The 21,178-nt window shown below is 40.8% G+C and overlaps 2 protein-coding genes across 2 annotated transcripts; one reads left to right on the top strand and one right to left on the bottom strand.

Moving 5' to 3' along the window:
- Nucleotides 1-8,822: 8,822 nt before the first annotated feature.
- On the top strand, nucleotides 8,823-16,232 carry prlhr2b (prolactin releasing hormone receptor 2b). The gene is made up of 3 exons (XM_084383838.1): nucleotides 8,823-8,878; nucleotides 11,962-12,402; nucleotides 13,429-16,232. Exons 2-3 carry the CDS (start codon nucleotides 11,975-11,977, stop codon nucleotides 14,060-14,062), a joined length of 1,062 nt encoding a protein of 353 aa, XP_084239964.1. The 5' UTR covers nucleotides 8,823-8,878; nucleotides 11,962-11,974; the 3' UTR covers nucleotides 14,063-16,232.
- Nucleotides 16,233-16,638: 406 nt separating this feature from the next.
- Nucleotides 16,639-21,136, bottom strand: brf2 (BRF2 general transcription factor IIIB subunit). Its single transcript, XM_084383837.1, has 4 exons — nucleotides 20,857-21,136; nucleotides 19,127-19,186; nucleotides 18,689-19,010; nucleotides 16,639-17,846 (listed from the first exon to the last, which is right to left on the bottom strand). The coding sequence occupies exons 1-4, from the start codon at nucleotides 21,002-21,004 to the stop codon at nucleotides 17,036-17,038; spliced, it is 1,341 nt and encodes a 446-aa protein (XP_084239963.1). The 5' UTR covers nucleotides 21,005-21,136; the 3' UTR covers nucleotides 16,639-17,035.
- Between the last annotated feature and the right edge of the window lie 42 nt (nucleotides 21,137-21,178).

Raw genomic sequence — 21,178 nt, 5'->3', positions numbered from 1 at the left:
CATCTCACTTTGTCAGAATGTGGTCACACTGCTGATTTCACTAATTAAATAGCGGGGAGGACAGAAGTGTTTTCTGCATATCAACTAGACATGTTTAGGACATTTAAATGATGTGAAAATTTATGGCTCTCCTTGGGCATTTCAGAACGCTCGGTGCTTGCCAACAATGACGAGCACTGTTTCTGTTCATCACATTTGAATAGCTGATCAGAAAAACAGAGCAGAATGCTACAGAACCTTGGTGAGTTTTAGTATTTTTATTTTGGGGTTAGCTGCTTATATCATCGCCTGTGCTCGACACAGACAGAAGTGGATTTGAACACTGCATTCAGTAACATTAGATCATGAGCTCATGTTCTGCCTGCAGAAACAAAATGAAATAATGAACAGGGTCTGATGTGAATCCAGCACTGCATAGTTGCTCTTTTTCTTCGAAGAACTTGACAATAATGTCACGTAAAATGTTTTACCTCAAAAAAGTTCTATTTTAAACAGGCAGCAGCCATGGTTTTTTTTAATAAAGTATCATTATGAAGTAAATGTTGATTTTTGGAGTAATGACTGTAGAATAATGACGCCATCAGCATTTAGATTGGTTCCCTATAAACCTCGCTTTCATTTTGCAAGGATGAAATCTCCCAGGAAAATGAGGCTGACTGTTGATCCGGTCAGGCTGGCAGCCAGGCACCATTTCCATACGCTTTCATGACTCCATTACAGACTGACTGAATGAATAAACTCACACTTTTTTTTGCTGTGTTGTTGGAAGCTGACACTCTGAGGAAAATAGAAATGATCCAGTAGTCTTTGCGACGGCGGCGCCAACAATAATAGCACTTGGAAACGCAAGCGGGGAGAGTTATCTGTTTCTACTTTGCAGTGCGATCAGTCGCACATAATATTCAGACTGTCACGCTGACAATTTCACTGAATTTATGAATTGGATGTAATACCCTGTAAATGCTGGGTGTGTCATAGTAAGAAAAGCACAGGTGTTACTGATATTGTTAACGTTAATGATGGCTCTGTTCTATTCAAGCCAGCGTGCACCGTACCAGGACCCTGAAGCAGCTTAATGGGACCAAGCCATTATTAACTTTATTATTTTAACCAGTACATAAAGCTCACAGTTGAGTGAAGAGTTAGGAGAATTGCTAAGTGTAGCTAAAACAAGCACGACACGACATATTATCACCTTTAGGTTGATTTGTTGCAAACTTGTTAGCAAACAGTTGTCTATTTCCAGCTGGGCTACATTAGCATTTATTATTTTTCACTAACTCCTGAAGGAAATATTTGGCTTTTTAGCTGCTAAATGCTAAATGCTCACAAACTACTCCCTCACTTTGTTTTCCTTTCGTTGCGGGCAGGAAGCTGATTTACAATCGATATTAGAGCTTTTTGCTGACAACAGCTGCCTGCTGTTGCTAAAAACTGTGCTAGAGCAGCGAGAGTGAAGCAGAACAGTAAAGTTGCGGACCACAAAACAGAAACAAGGAGCTGAAAGACTACCGATGTGCTGTAGAGTTGAGGGGAGCTGCAGACTTATGCATTTCACAAAGGCCTACAAGCGATCAAATGATTCATGGTTGATATAAAAACATTAAAGCAGCTTTAAGGACTTGGCGTCCATTTTGGCTCTAAACTTGCACTTCAAAGCTTGTTTGTGACCCTGGTAGCTGGTAGAAATTCAATTAAACTATAAATTCACTCTTGCTTTTTTTTTTTTTAAGCTTCCCTTCAAGGGAGACATTAATGGAAATTAAATGTCTACTATTCCATTAAAATGCAAACCATGGAGCTCTTTGAAAGTAATAGACTGTCTTTGACAGTCTTTTGTCTTCATTTGTGTGAAAACTGGTGGAAAATACAAGTAATGCCTTCATACAGTGGAGTGGAGGAGAATTGCCAGTTACTTCATCCAGAGTTTATTCTGACTGAGCTTGAATGATCTACTGTACGCCACGTGTCTCTTTGAGAGCATAATTACAGTACAATGACCCGACACACCCGACCTCATTAAAAGGTCCAAGATGAGCTCCTGAAAATGAGCACGATTATAATAAATTATACGTACTGTAAGTGGAGTATTATTGATGACCTTTGTCTAAAGAATTGATGGTATTATTTAATCTGAAATGTGGCCGTAAGCAGCACCATGATTAACTGTCTTCCTCCTCCTTTCTGAGGGTATATCCTTGTGTCGGCTTGAGGTAATTTTATAACAAGTCTTAGTATATTTACTTAGGTGGCCTGTTTCCTTATCATTCAGTTTAGATATAGTCTTGGCAGCTCAAATTTAGCTTGTGGTTTTACCCAAATAGACAAACAAAATGCTCATCATGTTTGACTACTGAGAGATTACAGAAATATGCATAATGCAGTGACAGATCAGTGACAGGGGCAGGTAGAGGGGACTGCCCTGTGCAAAGACCACTGAGATGACAGAGGGGGATGCATTTAAAATGCATGGTGACTGGAGATACGTTTGAATCTTTTGACAGCTATTATTGTTGCAACTGTCTTTTCTGTGAAATTTTAGCTCTTTCTATGCAAATGAGCTCCCCTCAGTGGCTCAGATCCCATCCTCATTTGTGGAATAATGATCTTTAATCATTATCTTCAGCTTTTCTACAGATGCCAATCTAGAGACTTTGTTTTAATTCTCGCATTCAGTTCATGGAAATAGAAAATACATTTTTCTTTTTTACAAGTGAAGATCAATTTCGAAAGGATGAATTTCAGGGTTAGATTACAGGTCAGCCCCTGGAGAGCCGTTCAGTTCCCACCTGACTGGCTGACTGACTGTCGGATGCAGAACTACTGATGACACACCCATTAATATAGAATAGGCTTTAGAGGAAAAGTCACATGGGAAGAGCAAAGCTCAGCTGATGCTGCTGTATTTGCACTGGAATGAAGTGGAATACAAATATTGTACCAGCTATGTGCAGACAACAAAAGGGATTTGATCAGAATCCCGTGACGGCTGCTGGGACACACTGATATTCAAAGACAAAGCCTGAAACTAGATACGTGGAATCCATCAGTGTGAAGCTGACACACACACACACACACACACACACACACACACACACACACACACACACACACACACACACACAAACTATACACTACATACTGATCTGAAGTCTGTACATGCCTTCATCTTCATTTAAAATGCATGCAAAAGACTGGGGCATGACTCACAGGCGACAGTTTCCGCACCGCTTTGACTGTCTCTCTCTTTAGATCTATTTTCTATCAAAGAAGTAGTTCCGGTTAAAAACATCTGCGCTCTGTGTATTATCAGGACTAACAGGTAAATGGTTTCCGGAGAGAGTTTTTGCTGTGTAATTTTTGGGACTGCACTTTTTAATGAACACTCCTGTCGTATTGAGAAAAATATCTCAGCCATGGAGGTCTGGAAACTTCAGCAGAAGCCTCAAACAGAGCAGAGCTGCTGATTGTACGTGATTGGCTGTGTTATTGTAAATAGGGGACAGACGTTTGTGATGAAAAGTGTCATTATGAAACATAACGATCATTGGGAAAAAACGCTTTGACAGATAACTTGCAATTAACTTTATGATGATGAGCTGAGTAAAACATTTGCCAGATTATTCCACTGTTTTGTTATATTTTAATGAGGCTGTGAATTGCACCTTTTTAGTCTGAGATTTGGTGGAACCGACTCTTTAAAAGTGAATATTTTTCTCCCCTGTGATGATTGCTGTTTTCCCCACACGAGCATTCTCGGGTCCAGCTCCTCCACATCAGCAGCTGCACACTGTGCTTGTTGACGTCAGAGTCTGAGGCACAGATTGGACCTCATTGACTCTAGGTGGCAGACTGAGTTATTCTCTACATCTAGTGTTGGCTGCGACACTCTTGAGTCAGATGAGAGTGTGATTCTACACTTCGGGGGATACAGGGACATCTTTGTCCTGGAGTGGACTCGCTCATCTTGAGCGGAGCATCACTCTGATCATCAAGACTGCGCCTCGATGAGAAGTTCCTCAGGGATCAAAGCCTCCTCAGTTGAGTGCTCAAGTTACAGCGCGTTAACACGGTGCTATCAGCTGCAGCAAAGTGGCAGTGATCATCTTAGAGTACACAGAAAGATGAGTTGTGACTGCCTTTTCCCAAGATAAGGATGTGGTCGACTTTGATGTAAGATGGAATTGATGTTACAGCTGGGTTAAAATGATAGAGAGACGTGGCTTTGATGACTTGCAACTTGACTTGACAGAAAATAAATGACTTGAGACTCACCTCGGACTTTGAAGTTAAAGACGGCGTCGACTAAAACTAATTTCTAATGTAAGTGTCACGAAATGGTCAAATTATCTTACATTTGGACATTTTTGGCATTCTTGATCATACATCACACAGAGGGCAACATTATCATACAAATACTATCTTATCTGTCAACGCAGGTCTCTATTCTTTCACACTTTTCCCCCCTTTTAGTTATCACAACCTGTTTCCGGCACTCTACACAGTGTAGTCTACCGTGCTGTTGGGCCTCATTCGCCTCAGTAAGTGAGAGACAAACAGAGACATGGAGCAGAGAAAGGAATAAGTAAATGTCAAGACATCCTGGGAAGTACAATCCCTGTTTCATTCGTCATTGCATTTCGTAAAATCTGCCACACTTGCTGATCGTGGGAGTTGCACAGACGTCAATCACCATCAACTGGCTGACACATAGGACACTAGCATGCATAGACTCTTTGTTGTTTTATTTTGTATGTGACAATAAACTCGGCCTTTATCTTCGAACTGTACATGTCCATCAAGCTTTACAGTCTGTTATTATCTCCCAACCTCCACAAGACGATTGTGCTGCTCTGAGTCGGACAGGCGAACATCAAGACACTGTAAGAGCAAACAGACGGCTTAAAAGCCTGTGTAAATTCCATATAAATGCAGCTGGTGATAGGTAACAGCCAACATCACTCTCACTGCTAGATGCAGCTGGTTTTGGACTTTTAAATTAAAAGGTAATTTTGTTATTTTCCCTTCCATTAATGTGCTGTGGCCAGTTATGCTTTGCAGCTGTAGCTGAGGTGAAAGTACACAGTTACATCAGGATGCTTCAGTAGAAAACCATTTACCTTCAAATTGGCCATATTTTTCATATTTTCTCATTCACTCTGGTCTGCAGCACCTTTCATCAGCACTTCAACACCTTCATGTCACTACACGTAACATAACAAGTAAAGGCTCAAACTTGCCCCCTGGTGCCATCTCGCCAGAATCTGTGATGACCCTCATACTGATATCAGAGTCACCTCCTGTGTGACTTGGGTGTTAAATTAACAACACACCCTTTCTGGTGGTTTCATCTTCCATCAAAATTCTCGGAAACTGCTGTAGGTGAAGGCCTCATGCATAGTGAGCAGGTCTGCTGCATGTTTATCCTGATAATGTGGGCTCCTCTTGAAATTTGAAATTCATTGTCAGTGAACGGATATAATGATTATGATTAGGACATTTCCTGAACTGCCAGTCATGCACTGAATCTTCTCATATGATATTCTGTCCCCCTTTAGAGGAAATACACAATAGAAAGGGTTTATTATTTATTATTAAGTACTTAATTAATGCGTATAGTGTCAAATATAATACGCACCAGTATAGAGCGTCAAAAAGGTTGGCATCAAGTTTTGACTTAAAAGTTATCAAGTCTAAAAATAAAGTTAACCTGTCTAATGAACTATAAAATCTGCAGGTGGAAATAATGGTGATACATTGATAACAGGGGCAAACCTTTCATTAAACTGTCGTTCGTCAGCGACAAATGATAATAAAGGGTTTCTCAGTGTTCAAAGCTGGAATTATACTTCTCCAGGCATAAGTGAACGTGCACAGGGTTTTTTTTTTACTCGTTGTTTAGTTTGTTTTCATTCCCATTTTAACTCACCTCCCAACAGGAGATGAATCCACCCATCAACTTGCTTGACGCACAGCCTGCATGATGTGTTGCATGGTTCTCTGTGTAGGTCCACGAAATATTTAAGTGTATATTGAAAGAAGCATAACTGCAGCTTTAAAGCCTATAACGGAAGTGACAAAGGGTTAATTACGCAAGTCTGCTGTTGTAATTGTTAATAAGATCTAAATAAACCTGCAGTGACGAGTGGAATCGAGCTGTAAGCACAACACTGACATTTTTTTCACTTTTTTGAATATATAATATGAAGCATTTCGACATTAAAGGGGCTCTGTGCAACCTCTGTATATGTTAGTGGCACTGAGACAAGGTTCTCGAGAACTGAAAGCAAAAGGCCCTTTGGACTGTGGTGGAAAATCCGATGGATTTGGGTCTAGATTCTCTGCAGCTGTTAACCGGAAAATACTCTAAACTTATCATATATTAGGTGAATACAGCCAGTTGGAACATCTTCTGCCTACAGACCATTAAAACTCAAGATAAACTTTAATGATCTGCAGGTTTTGGTATTTACACTCCCATGACATCTAATTACCTGCATGCTGCGCTGAGAAGGGCTCGTACAGAACTCATTTTAAATAAAACTTAACATGCATGAAAATGTCAAAGGTTATGTAATTGCACATAATTTGAATATTGATATCGGAGCATATAAAAATAAAAATAAAAATACTCCCTCTCTGGCAGCTTACTCCATCTGGGTCTTACGTTATCATCTCTGCAGCCTCGGGCAGCATTTTGGGATTAAAGCATTGCAGATAAACATGATGTTTCCTATAACATCATCATCCAAACCTGTGATTATTTTGTGTCTGTGGATTGATTCTTCTCTGGCCCCTTGAGGGATACATTGATTCTCATTATTTTTTCTCTTTCCACCCTCATTGATTTACCAGCTTGGCAATATGAGAGATGGCAATGCTATTATGTATGTATGTGTAATGTTCTGTACATGACACAAGGGTGTCTTTACAGTCTTGCTCATCATGAGCCGGCTGAATAGATAAATTTCTCCCATATTACAGCCCGGATGGATGCGGATTATCACCTCGTTTGTATTCGATCGCCATCTTTTTCTTCACACATTTGACAGGGTTCGAATGCCTTGTTCACGAGTCTCTTACCTCTGAAAGCAGCCAGGAAGGGTGACACTGTCTCTGAGAAGGTTAATGATTTTCAACTGTTCTACTGAATAACAGACTGACTTGTGTTTTGTGGATTTTTTTTACTTGCCAATTAAAAGGAAGTAGAAGGCAGAAGAGCCGAGGTATAAAAGCTGTTTGACTTCCATTAATCATTCTCCATCTGCAATGAAAAGGTCATTTTGTTAGCATTTTTTTTTTTGGCAAAAGAAATGAAATGTTTCAGCCTTTTTCTGTCATTTTAACATGTAACTGTGAATCATAGCAGTGCACTTTAAAACATTTTAGCCAAGGAACATTTCTAGACAGTGAATAACTGCAAGCACTCACATGTCTGGGTGGGAGTTTAGGGGATGATCATCTAAATGGACATATTTTCAAAAAGCTTTGTTTTCTAGTACTGAACAGCTCCACATGCTTTCCACGTCACTCGCAATTAGAGTTTTGTTGGGAACAAGCAGTGGCGGATTCAGGACATTTGAGGGGCAGAGGCAAAGGTCTGGGAAGGCCTCATTTTTCACGTGATGTGACAATCCACTCACATATGGCCAATAAAAAAGTGATCAATACTTGTTACATGTAACAAAGAGCCCCTTTAATGATAGTTTTCACCTGCAATAAAACAGAATAATTCATTGAAGGTGCAATATGTAAGACTTCTAGTTAGAACATTCAAAAATTAACTAACGTTAACAGCAGAATGTGAAGAACAACAATAGACATCATGTTATGATGTCTATTGCGTTGCAGGACACAATAGTTAGCATGCTAATCAGCTATCCCCGGCCTATCATGATCCAAAGCTTCTCTGCTATGTGTAAACACCAATACCACCCTGGTGCTCCCAGTCTGGATAACTAGCTGCACAGCTAATTGAGCTAACTAGCTAACGTAAGCTACAGTTAGCAGCAGTTTACAGTTACACTGGTTGCAGCTGCCCCTTGTTTATTTTGAGTGAGCACTACACCATAACTGTGTAGTGAAATTCCGATATCGTGACAGCCCTGCTCTGAGGAACTGAGTTTAAAGCTGGAGTATGTCTCTTTTGTCTCCCCCTTGTGGCAACTGGTTTCTCTTCCATAAGCTCTGCCGTAGTTGCTGTAGCCTACTCCTTAACAACGGTTGCTTTAAAACATTTAAAAACTGTTATACTGCAAAATACAGAGAGATTTATCTAAAGGGCATAGGCTTTATCAGCATTGTGTGAACTCGTTTGACAATAGCTTCAACCTAAAAGACTTTCATTTGTATGTAAAAGTTACATACTCCAGCTTTAAAACATAACTACATCTATGAATAGCAGGTAGAAACGTCAAAGGACAAATGGTGACAGCTCACAAACTGTTTTTAGATATGTTGGTTTAGTTCTCCATCTGCCAAAAGCTTGTTTCAAAACACAGCAATTAAGTTTTACTTGAAAACAGTTCACTGACAGCATTTAAATATGCTGTTTAAACACAGGTAGACAGTCATGCACATGTCTGTGAACAGATCAATAATTACCGTTACTGTCACTATCCTGAGATCTATCAGTCCCAATTAATCACTTCAAGATCAAACATCATCGTCAAGTGCAACAAGGACATGAATCTTGTTGGGGTCTCTGCAATCTTATTGGTTTACTGTCATCGCCACAGGCGTCTCTCTCCCTCTCTTTCCCTCTCCCTCTTTCTAAAACAGCAGCAGCTTCAGCTCGCTCACCGCGGAGAATCGCACAAGGAGCGTCTGCTCTTCATGCTCACTCAACTCATCTCTACACTGAGAAACACCAACACAGGTAAGTTACTGGCTGATTGTTTTATTTTATTTTTGGGTCTGTATGTATATTTATTTATTCTGTGCATGCCTCAGGTCAGGCAGGAGTGACACCTCTTCCTCAAGACAGAACAAAATAACTGCACAGATTAAAAAATAGACTGACTGATAGAGCAATAAACTCATGAATATATTCTTAGTAGCCGCAATAACTCACACTTTTCACACTATCAACCTTTAAATGTCAGTGAGTGAAATCACATGTCATTGCTGGGGCTCCTTTAATGTAATGGAAGGATTTATTTGCATCCCCCCAGGATAAAAACTGTTTAAATTGATGTGTATTTAGAGATACATTAATAGATGCTCACAGCCTCATGTGCCAGAACCCTGTTATGTAAGTCTTCTTGACATTATAATCCAGAGGCCCATATCTAGACTTTTATAATAGACTTTTATAATACAAGTGCAGGGGATAAAAGCTTCAACTATGGTATTCAAATGACTGAGGATGGTACAGAATCTGTGAACGTGGCTGAATCTATCCCGACGGAATAAAAACAGAGGAAAGAACACGAATATGTTTTTTTTTTTATTGCTCTGATATTTTTGTAACATCCAAGTTGATAACATACTGCTCCATTTGGTTTGAGCCCATGATGACGTGTAGTAATATTCAAGGAGAGTCACTGTGCGCTCTACATTTCTGCTTTAAAACCAGTGGACTGCTTTTGCCTCAGCTGAATATCTGAGTGTTTGTGCAGATGTGATCTTTTGAAACAGATTTGAAACAGAATTGACTGATAAGCAGCCGTGGTTTGTCTGTAAGATACGCACTGCAAAGTCACCAGCCCTCTATGCATTAAAAGATAACATCTTCATGTTAGTGTGAGCACTCTCGTACATATGTGATGATACCTGATTATTTAAGTAATAATAATTATAATAAGCAGAAGAAGAAGAAGAAGAAGAAGAAGAAGAAGAAGTGGAGAAGCTGCGGAGTTTACTGCAGAATTCTGTACTTTCTGTGCTGCATATGTTCATGCACTAGATGTTCATCATGTCTTGATAGTCTGAAACACTGAATATGTGTTAATTACAATTTTCAACGAACAATCAGCAAGCAAAAGACTAATCAACAAAATCTCCCTCACTGTTCATGAGTATCATGATTAGTTGTCTGTGATCAGACTTTGCATCGACTTGTGGATATTAATTTCATATAGAAACCTGACTGCACCATGAGAGCTAACCGAAGACAGTCACTGCTGGTGCTGCAGTTGCAAATTTGGCAATGTGGTGAGGTAGAAGGTACAACAATTGGAATGACATTATGTGCAAAGCAATGGAAAACCACATTAGCAAAGAGGAAGCGAGGTCGACCCTCACCAACGCTGGCTCAAGGACTCTTAATGGGGCATTAAAAAAACAGCACGAGCTACGGCTCTTCAACAAAGTGACTATCAAGATGAATAATCGCAAAAAGCAGAATTATGTGCTTCAGTTTGTCACTGCAGAAGTATCATTCTGTGAGGTGTTTCTCCACAACCAAGCTGATTCACATTTAACATTTTTGGACACAAATGTGTTTGTATGTCGCTAATAACAGTACATACAATCACTCACACAATTTTAATGTTGGCTCAAACCGATTACCTTAAAAATAAAAATTCAATTTTCAGATTTTACTGTTGTGGGTGCCCCAATGCCCTCTTGGTTGCCCCTGTGGTAAATAAAACATTTTGATGCTCATCCAGATTTTCGCTCTCCTTTTCTTTCCTTCTTCTCCCGCTTCCTTCACGATCGTCAGCTGGGTGTTTACTCTTTCAGCTTAACCAACTAGATTATGCCACAATCTTCTGTAGCCAATCATATCACTGCTGCCTCACTAAACCTGTTCTCCTCTCTGCTGCTGTCAGTTGTAATTGCAGTACGCGTCGTCGCAACCCTCCCCAACCACATTCACCTGCAGCACCCTGAGCTCACCAGAAGCCCGCTCGTCTTCACATCCATCCAGATCTCAGCCATTCTCTTCATCCACTCACCACCACAGGTGTCTAGACTCCATCATATTTATACCACACGGCTTCATTGCCCCCTGATGACATCATGATGGGGTCCAAACGCCAAAGATGATTCACATTTCTCATCTTTGTTGCGCACATATCAATAAATACTTGTTCACAGGAAGGAAGTCTCCTGATTTAAATAAAAAAAAGTAAAAGTGCTTTTTCTCTGAAGATTTACTTAGAAAATCTCTCTTCAAAGGGAATATAGTATTAGAATTTTACTTCCCTTTCAAAGTACAATATGTAAGAATGTTAGTCTAAAGCAAAAAAAAATAAAAAATACTAAAATTATCAAAAGACTGTGAAGACGTATCAGTTTTAAGGTTGTGTAATGGCGCCGTCCCTTGCCAGTTTTTCCCAAGTGGTTGCCTCAGTCCCGGTCCTGAAAACAACCTTCTCCCATTGGTCCAAAGCTCCCAGGCCGAATTGAATTTCTACACCGCTAATTAGCTCACTAGCTAACTGCTGCTACAGCTAGCAGCAGTTAGCGGTTACTCTGTCAATATGCTGCCCCCTATTTGTTTGGAGTATGACTCAACAGGTGGCCAATTCTTACATACTGCATCTTTAATTTCCTCTGTAATTCATTATCCACTAAGTGACAGTGACAACAATAATCAACAAGTAAGCTGTCTTTACTTTTTCATAACATGCATCACACTCCATCAGTCAAACAGCTGGTCTGTAATCACCTGAAAAGAGATCTGTGCGTTCTCTGCAGACACAACCCTGTGATTTGACATTTTCTGTAAGGACATTTCAGCGGAGGTTGCACAATGTTGTGGCGCTCATCTATTCACATTCAAATGCCTTCGTGCCATTTAATAATATGCTTTTTGTCCTACGAGAGAGAGAATGTGTTGGTAAAAGCGTTCACTAATGGCCTTCCATTTTCTAAGTGTCGCGACCTGTTTTAATCTAAATGTTGTGTAAATTTTACATGCATCCTTGAATCGAATATTTGACCTTTAATAAAATTATTCATGTTTTGTTATAACAGCTGCAAACCTGCGTTGTTTTATTGTGGACCGTGCAGGTACTTTGCTGCCATGGAGGGTAATCACAGTGGCTTGGCTGGCGGCATGCAGACAGATGGACACATTTATGAGGTTGCGGTACAGAATAACTCCGCCAACCGCAGCTCCCAGTTTGCAGATGTGGCTCTGCTGCAGACGTTCAAGCCTCTCATCATCCCCTTTTATGTGCTGGTCGTGGCGGTGGGTGTCTTCGGGAACTACCTGCTCCTCTACGTCATCTGCCGAACCCGCAAGATGCACAATGTCACCAACTTCTTCATTGGAAACCTGGCCTTCTCTGACATGCTCATGTGTGTGACCTGCGTACCCTTCACCCTCGCCTACGCCTTTAACCCACGTGGATGGGTGTTTGGCCGCTCCATGTGCTACCTGGTATTCCTCATCCAGCCGGTCACAGTCTATGTGTCAGTCTTCACACTCACTGCTATTGCTGTGGACAGGTGGGTGGATCTGTCTGCACTGCGGGAATCATGCCACTCAGAGCTCAAGTGACATTTAAAAGTTTTGTATTTTTAGTTTTTTGTCCTTCTTCCTTTAATTCACTTCAGTGTAGTGTCTATGTGCTGCCATTTTGGAAATAATCTCTTCAAAAACTGATTTAGATCTCAGTCAAGCTCCAGATCTTTGTATAGGTCAAATACCATACAAAGAATTCCCTCTATGTATAATTCATTTTGCATTTTAAACACCTGGGAGTGGAGTTATTTGATTAACGAGAAAGAAATTAGACAACTGAATCATTACCTTTCATCATCATTTGAATTTATACTAATTTAGATATTATGGAGATGTGCAGATTGATTGGTTAATGAGTGCTTGCTTACTTAGTGCTACTAAATCAGTGTTCATTACTGATGGTTAATACATTCACGACTCATCATGATTTAGTGCATAATACCGGATAATCTGGCTTCATATTCATCAGTGATCAGAGTTTTATTCCCTCAAAATGAAATTATTCGAGACATAAATGAACAATTAAGTCATAAATTAATGAACAATACTTAGAGCTGCACGTGTCGAACTCATTTAATGTTCACAGATTGTAAATCCATATGTTAATTAAAAAACAAAAGCAAATGGAAAATGAGCAGCGTGTACGTGACCGGACTAAGTTATCCGGCTTTATACGTTCTCTTTGAAAGAACAGGAACAGGCATGTCTTGCAGGGTGATGTGCAACAGTAGACCTCAGACTCTCTGCAGCTCACTGTAATGCAGAGGTACCTCCAAGTGCTTTGTAAATTAATCACAATTCATATTATCAATATCAAACTCTTTTGTATTTTAAAAAGGCAAATTAAATGAGATTCTGTGTGGTAACAAGTTAAGAGCAAATTTAAGATTATATGTTATCACAGATATGATACATTAATACATGATAACTCATGAATTAATTTATACATTGGATCATGATCAGTCATGCATTTTTTACCCTTAATATGAATTTCTGCTCATTCTTAATAGATACTATGCAACAGTTCATCCCCTGAAGAAGCGCACCACTGTGACTACCTGTGCCTCCGTCCTCACTGGCATCTGGCTGCTGTCCTGTGGGCTCGTCGCTCCGGCAGTCACCCACACCTACCACGTAGAGTTCAAAGATGAAGGCTTCACCATCTGTGAGGAATTCTGGTTGGGTCAGGAGAAAGAGAGGCGTGCTTATGCATACAGCACCCTGCTGGTCACATATGTCCTGCCACTGTCAGCTGTCTTTGTGTCTTATCTCTGTATCACTGTCAAACTGAGGAAGTGTGTCGCACCGGGCCACAGGACACAAGACCAGGCGGGAGCCCAACAAGCTCGCAAGAGAAAGATCTTTCGCCTGGTTGCTCTCTTGGTGACTGCCTTTGCAGTGTGCTGGCTTCCTATTCATGTGTTCAATGTGCTGCGAGACATAGACATCCACCTGATCAACAAGCGCTATTTCTTGCTTATCCAACTGTTGTGCCACCTGTGTGCCATGAGCTCATCTTGCTGTAACCCCTTCCTCTACGCGTGGCTACACGACCGCTTCCGCGCCGAGTTACGGAAGATGTTCAAGTGCCGTCATCGCATTGGAGTGCCTGCAAATCACTGTGCTGCCAGCGTGGTCTTGTAATTACCTGGTGAAGAGAATCCTTTGACATCATTGTAGTGTATGTTGCTGATTCATCTTGAGTACATGTGGAAATGTTGGCGTGTCACCAAACTAATGAGTCTGCCCACCAATAAAATCCACAGAAACATTAATGGCAATTAGTTCTGTTGTGTATAAAGATGATCTGTTGACCCTCTGAGGAGAGGTCAAACTGTCGGGCAGCATGATGGCATCCGGTCGTTTCTATGGCAATCTTAGAGCTTGAGATATAAAATGAAAAAATAGAAACTTTGGCCCTGATGGTAGCAATCAAACGAGGGCAAATCGGTTGTTCATCCTCTGTGGACAATGAATATCCACAAATCTTATTGCAATCCAGTTATAAGATATCTTGTTAAAAGTTGGTAATTTGACTGGAGGTTGTTGCAAAGGAAAATCTCATGTAGGGTCCAAAATTGGAGGAGGTTCATCCTCTGGGAAGCATGAGATATTGTGACTAGATAAAAGATCAGTGGGTCACTAGGGGGTCCTCTGGGGACTATGAAAATAAGGCCACTAGTTTTCAACCACAGTGTTAGTCAAGGGAAAGTTCCACATTACAGTGGCGCTAGGCGAAAGGTGAAAGTGTCTCTGAAATCTAAAGAGGGTCGAGAAACAAACAGCATGTCTTCGTTACCATCCTCTGAAAACCATGAATGACTATACAGAAGTCAAACACAATCAGGCCAGCAGTCGATATCTTTCTCTGGAACCAAAACACTGCAAGGACATTTCTTCAGGAAACTCCTTGTGCCAACTTTTTGTCAACTTTAACAGAGGAACAACAGAAAGCATTCTGCGCTTTGGAGGTACACACTGGCATTGGATGTTCACGGCCAAGGACAGGAGGGCAAGTAATACAGAAGTATCCGCTGCGCTGCCGTACCACCAGATTACAGAGCCTCTATCCTCAGGCTGTGAGACTCCTTAACTCATCCACCGTATTCAAATACAAAAATATTAATATGTGTATTTTAGGGACTTATTTATGGATCCTTCTATATAATTTATGTTTATGTGAATAGCATATAGGGACCTATTATAAAATGATAAAATAAATTAATCATGAACATTAATAAAAAAACAAAAAAATGAATGCATAAACGTGGATATTGTAACAAGGACTACCAGCCAGGCTGTAGAGCCTAATGTTTACTGCATATTTCACTCTTTGTTACTAATTCAGCCTTGATAAAATATGCCAGTTAAACATGAGACAACCTCGAAAGAAGAATGTGAAGAGATAAATTCTTGTGTGACTGGAATACCTGCCCTGTATGAAATGATATGAAATGATAAAATAATCTTTGTAATGAGAAGATAATGACCCTGTGATATGAAAGAGATGAGATCTTCGGGGTGTCAGGTTTTCTTTAATAAATAAATTAGGCTTAAACATCTAAAATGACCTATAAGGCTGGAAAGGATTTGTGCGTGGTGAACAAAGTGCAACTGTATGAGCATCGTCAGCTGAAATTGTGTCGCTGCAGATGTGTGCAGGTGTGTTTCCACCCGTTCCCTGATGTCAGAACGAATCCTCACGTGAAGCCCTGTGGAATAAATTAAATTTGTGAACTTGCTCCCCCGGGCTTTAATTTTCTTAAAGCCTGTGTAGATGATGAATATGCACCTTAACATATAATTCAATAAATTATTTCCCATGGCATCGTGCTGTATATTGGCTGCAAAAAAATGTAACCCTTATATTGTGGAGGTTGGTTCTCTGCTTTCTTTTGTTCCTATAATGCTTCAAGACTGATTTACATGCATAATTTATTTATTAATAATCTGAATACCCACACTCTTAACAATGGGTTGTCAAGATCAGGCTGTCTTCATTCCTACTATTTCCTTTGCATTATACTGTAGCTTTCATGTTCTGTATTCTCTGTATGCATATTCATCTCTTTCCTGCGGGTGGATGGGACAGATTTATCTTTGCAGCAGTGACAACTCAACAAAGTCAACCAGTCTGAAGTGCTACAGTCAGTCCTCCACAGTGGTGTGGATGTAAAACACTTGTGTGCCTTTATTTAGCTATTTCCATCAACATTTTCTTGTTTCAGTAACTGAATGGCTTTGGGTGTTTACTGTCCTATTATTACCGCCAAACTGTTGTAAATTATGTCTATGATTTGTGGTGAAAAAGATGTCATCTGTGGCCTGTACTAACAACACACTGTGTGAAAATTATAAATAAAAATGCAGAGATTGTATGGCCTTTACTTCAGATCAGTGTAAATGCATGGCAAGTAGGACATGAAAAGAACTCAGCCATCATTAATTTCATTATCTAAACCTGTGATTTCCTGACATGAAACGTGACCGTTTAGATTTTTTAAATGCGTGTGCTTAACCACATTAAAGGGGCGCTGTGTAGTTTTGGAGAAGAAGTTCAAACTCAGATTTTAATGAGGTAGAAATACAAACTCAGACATGTTTTTTTTCCATAACTGAATAAACAAGCTGTTCTCAGAGGAAAATAAGGTCCCCAGAACACCGTTTGAAGCTAGAAAAAGGTGGCAGAGTCCGCCACATATGAACAAAGTGAAACAGTATGAAATTGTATTGTCCTTTAAGGTCATTTGTTTATTCATTCATAAAAAAAAGAGAGTTGCACCTTTAATTTATTCTTACAGTCCCTTCAAAAGAAAAGCCCTCGTTTTGTTTTGTTGTTTTTTTACAAAAGCGTTTTATATTTTAACCATTTCAACTTAACTTTATTTGCAAGTCCAAGTATAAGCAGCAAAGTAATACACAGATACAATCTGTAAGTGGACAAAACTACATAAAAAAAGGTTGCAGCATCTCTTAATATGAATATGTGGAAATAAAAATATCTGCATCCTTATTAGAATAGTCCTAAAGTAGAAAGTGCATTTAAGCTTAAAAATCTGTTTTAACTTATACAACCAAGATCGAGAGACGTAAACACTGGTCTCTACAGATAACCGATCATGACTTCTCACTCTCCGACAAGGACAGAATCTTCTGTGTCAGCGCAAATTCTCGAGCTTCCCGAGGAGTGCGGATGTATGAGTCAATTTCACTGTCAGAGATTTCCTCATCACCAGTCACATCCTGGAGCCCAGGCTGCTCCACTCTCCTTCTCTTAGGATGAGTCACACATGGAGGAGCAAAAAGCACTCTCTTCCCCCAGTTTGGTGCCGACTCCTGGCTCTCATGAGAGTCACTGTGCAGCTCAGGTGCCGTGCATGGACTTTCATTTCCATCTCCTGGTTGCTGGGAATTCAGTCCACACAGTTCCACAGCGGATGCATTTGGAGTGTGCTCTACAAGCTCGGAGGAATGGGAGGAAGCGGTCTCCTCAGTTAGAGAGTCCTCTGCCTGCAGAGCATCCTCATGGGTTCTCAGAGCCCTCCTCAGCAGGGCGTACCTGTTCTTTAGAATATCATCCACCTGCCTAACCACATTATCTGGTGTAACGTCCTCCCTGACCCAGGGAATCTCCCTCCCCAGCTTACACAGTACCTCCTTCATCTCAGCGATTCTCTTCAGAGCAGGCTTGTGCTTGTTCACTTTGGCAATCTGACAGAATCTGTCTAGTGTGAATTTCAGGCGCTGCTTGCTGGGCTTCAAGGACTGCCACGCCAAATAGATGGCTGCCATCATGATGGGGATGGGCTTCCGGCCAGTCACAATCCAGGTGTCTGCTGCCAGCTCGACCAGGGCCACGCCACGTTTGGCCAGGTCCTTGGAGTTCTCAGCCAGCTCTTCAGGCACGTGAAGCGGGCTTATTTTGTACCTGACAGAAAGAAGAAACATGCTCAGTAACTGTAGATGCAATCTTGGAAAGGGCTTATAAGAGCCTGGAGTGAATCATTTGAAGCACTTTTAATGCACGGTGCCAAAGAGGCTTTTTTTTTTTTTTAACTAACTAGTATACATTTTTTTTTAAATTAACATTACCACCACCATCACCACAACAACAACAACCCTACAACAGGTTGTGACTTTAATATGACAGAGTATGAATAATCAAGTGTTCAAGAGAAAGATATCTACTTTATTTACTATAATAAAGTCATAATTGAATGATAATTCAGATGTTATTTAATGAAAATAAAAGGATAAGAAAAAGGTCATAGTACAAGAAAGAGTTGAGATGGTAACATCTGTAATAAACAGATGAGAGCTGTCGGTTGTCCAGCAGGGACCTGGTTGTCTCCAGACAGCTGAGACCCGAGTTCAGTCATGGCAGCAAAGAGTGATTAAAGCTTAGTGGGGTTATGTAAATGATGTAAAAGGCAGGCAGAACCTGCATGTATGATAGTCTGCTGTCTATTACGTTACTGTTCTGCACTCTGCTGATATGGTGGTAACCCATTCAGACCAGCTGACAGACACATAACCCTGTATGGGACTGTCTCTCTGGATTAGGGAAGCAGATGTGATGTGCTAACCTGATGCACCAGATGATTTGTTACACAGAACCATCTGGAAAGCCTCTGTTTGGAAAAGGGCAGGCACTTTAGAAATAATTGGCATGTGATTGGACGAAACATCTGTCTATCATTGTGTATCACTTACCAGCAGAAACCAGCTGGTAAATCAAACTCTTGATTCAGACCAGTGCTCTTGACTTACTCCTGACTGTGGGCCTCCATGACATCAGTGACGTTGACGATCGGAGCCTCGATGTTGAGAATCTTGACCATCTCCTGATAAACCACTCCCACCACCATGGGGTCGGCATCCAGCAGGCAGCTCATGGTTCCCATGGTGATGGGCCAATTTAGCAGTCTGCAGCTTACGAGCACACAGCAACCGGCGAGAACTTCTTTCTTCTGAAGACTCACTTTAATGAAACTTTGATGCTGATACGCCTGCTTGTAATACGTCTGTGACAGATCCTCGATCTCTTTGTGGACCCTGAGAATCCGACATATAGCTTTCACACGCTGCAGGCCTGTAAAGATATAACACGGATACACGAGCATGAACAGCAGGATCAACTAAATATAGAAGAGCTATTATGTAATGATATCTAATAAGCAGAAGCTCCTGTTGAAGAGAAGATCTCACCTTTTATCAGGTTTAGACACAGCTTTTTGGTCACAGCTGTGGTTCGGCTGTAGCTGACGTCTGTGCGGGGCACACAGAGTCAAGGCAAAGACAAAATGGAGGAAATGTAAATATAATGAAAATGAGACACATACTGCACACTGATGATATTCACTTATAACCATGCTTTTTACCAATACTTTTAGAAGTGTGGGGAAGGAGTTAGCTTAGTTTCTTTAGTATTCTTGTCATGTTAATGTTGGCAACCCCAAATTTTAAAAATAAAGGAAATGACAACGCTTGACACCGTTTCATTATGTCAACGTGGGTTTTATTCCCAAATAAATGTGTGTTCAACCAAATTACTACTGAGTGGGTAGTAAATCTTTTCACTCATTTCCCTCAAATCATATCACTCATCTCAGTGGTGTCTAACTGTGTAGGTAGTGTCAGATGTATTTTTTCGCAGGTTTTGAGATATCTGTCTCTAAAGTGTCTGCCTCCACCTCAATAAAATAAAGGTGAATGGGATTTGCTCACGGCGCTCACACTGCTGTCAAATTAAATCTGAAAAATAAACGGCATCACGTCTGAGCAGGAACGCTGTTCGTGTTTTAATTGAAGCCGTTATTGCTCGCAGCATTGGTGCAGTCGTATACGTCAGTATACCGAAAAATAAAGCCAGTACGGCAAGATACAGAACACGATGAACCCACATAAAAACACAGCGAGTGTCTGTAATAAAACATTCATCATACGAACATGAATTCAGGAGAAATATAACCCCTACACACAGACAGATCCTCAAGAGCTGTCAGTGATTAGACTTCTACAAGAAAAGCAATGAAGGGGAACACATGTTGCGAAAATACTCTCACATTTGCTGTTCTGGTGGCTGTTGAGGTGTTTTCCAGTACTGTGGGATATTTGTCTTTGTTGTCCTAAGGCCATAACAGTCTTTGCTGCTCTCAGAGCACTCCACCATAAATATTAGTTTGTTTTTATAACATTATCTATTCATCCATTTACATAAGCTGCTTTGTTAGTAGCATCAAGGGATTACAACGTGTCCACCCCTGTGTTATAGAATGATGAATAAATGATCTTTTACCTTGAAAAGTGGCTACTGTTAAACTTATCAACGTTGGGTCTGATTGCACTGCAGTGGCAGCCACCTTATACAGAACCACAGAAGTAACATCTGATTTTGAGCTGACTCTTGGAAAAGCAGGACCCTTTGTAACATCTTTAACTGGACTGTCCCCAGTGTTAAAGCGACTCTCCAGCAGAGCTAGATAAGTCAGCCAATATTAACGTATTGCAGATATATCTGTATCAGTGTAACTGTAGGCTGATAAGACACAAGATACTGAAGGCGCCTTGTAGATCTTTGAAAACAGGGTCTCCATTATGTGGTTTGTCCACCAGAGAGCACTGACAACTTGTTGTCAACCTGTTTACAGAGCATCTATGTATTTTTCGTGTGCTTATGTCTTATCTGAAGTTGCTCCAGATGTTTCAACATGCTTGCGATTTTAAATGTTGACGTGTGTCCTCCATGTTTGATATAGCTGCTGTAGTCTTGCTAAAAAATACGTCATGTAGGTTCCGAAGTGGCAAAATTGGATGTTCAGTAATGTCAGCAAGAGCAGACAAAGTTCAACATGAAACTTCTGAGATGAATATCTCCAAAAGCTAGCAGGAAAACGTGTTAGGGTATCATGAGATGTCCCGCTGTGAGGCCTTCGTACCTGAACCTCCGGCCGGGTCATGGGCCAGCACCCCCTCGGACACCACGGAGCCGCAGTCCACACACACCATCTGGGCCTGAGAGTACAGGTCATCGTCCACGATGTTGGAAGAGCCGCAGCCCGGGCAGCTCACACCCGCACCGGACATCTTCTAGCAAACTGCCGGGGAGCAGGCGACCGATAACATATATCCTCAAATTATTAAACACCTACAACACCCCAGTGAGGACAGGACCCGCGCTGCGACTGTAAACAGCTTTTTGAACGACCAATGAACGTTGTTGTCACCGGTGTGATGGGGGCGGTTAAAATGTGTCCGGGC

This window comes from Pagrus pagrus (assembly GCF_965226575.1).
Source record: "Pagrus pagrus genome assembly, chromosome: 19".
NCBI classification, from domain to species: Eukaryota; Metazoa; Chordata; class Actinopteri; order Spariformes; family Sparidae; genus Pagrus; species Pagrus pagrus.
Note: the sequence above shows the minus strand (reverse complement) of the source record. Positions and strands in the feature narration are given on the sequence as shown.

Bases quoted from the DNA above. Each gene is read 5' to 3' on its own strand.
- prlhr2b (XM_084383838.1), top strand. From the start codon at position 11,975: ATGGAGGGTAATCACAGTGGCTTGGCTGGCGGCATGCAGACAGATGGA. The intron at 12,403-13,428 runs GTGGGTGGATCT...CATTCTTAATAG, and splicing joins ACTGCTATTGCTGTGGACAG to ATACTATGCAACAGTTCATC.
- brf2 (XM_084383837.1), bottom strand. From the start codon at position 21,004: ATGTCCGGTGCGGGTGTGAGCTGCCCGGGCTGCGGCTCTTCCAACATC. The intron at 19,187-20,856 runs GTACGAAGGCCT...TGCCCCGCACAG, and splicing joins TGACCCGGCCGGAGGTTCAG to ACGTCAGCTACAGCCGAACC. The intron at 17,847-18,688 runs GTAAGTCAAGAG...TCTTTCTGTCAG, and splicing joins ATGGAGGCCCACAGTCAGGA to GTACAAAATAAGCCCGCTTC.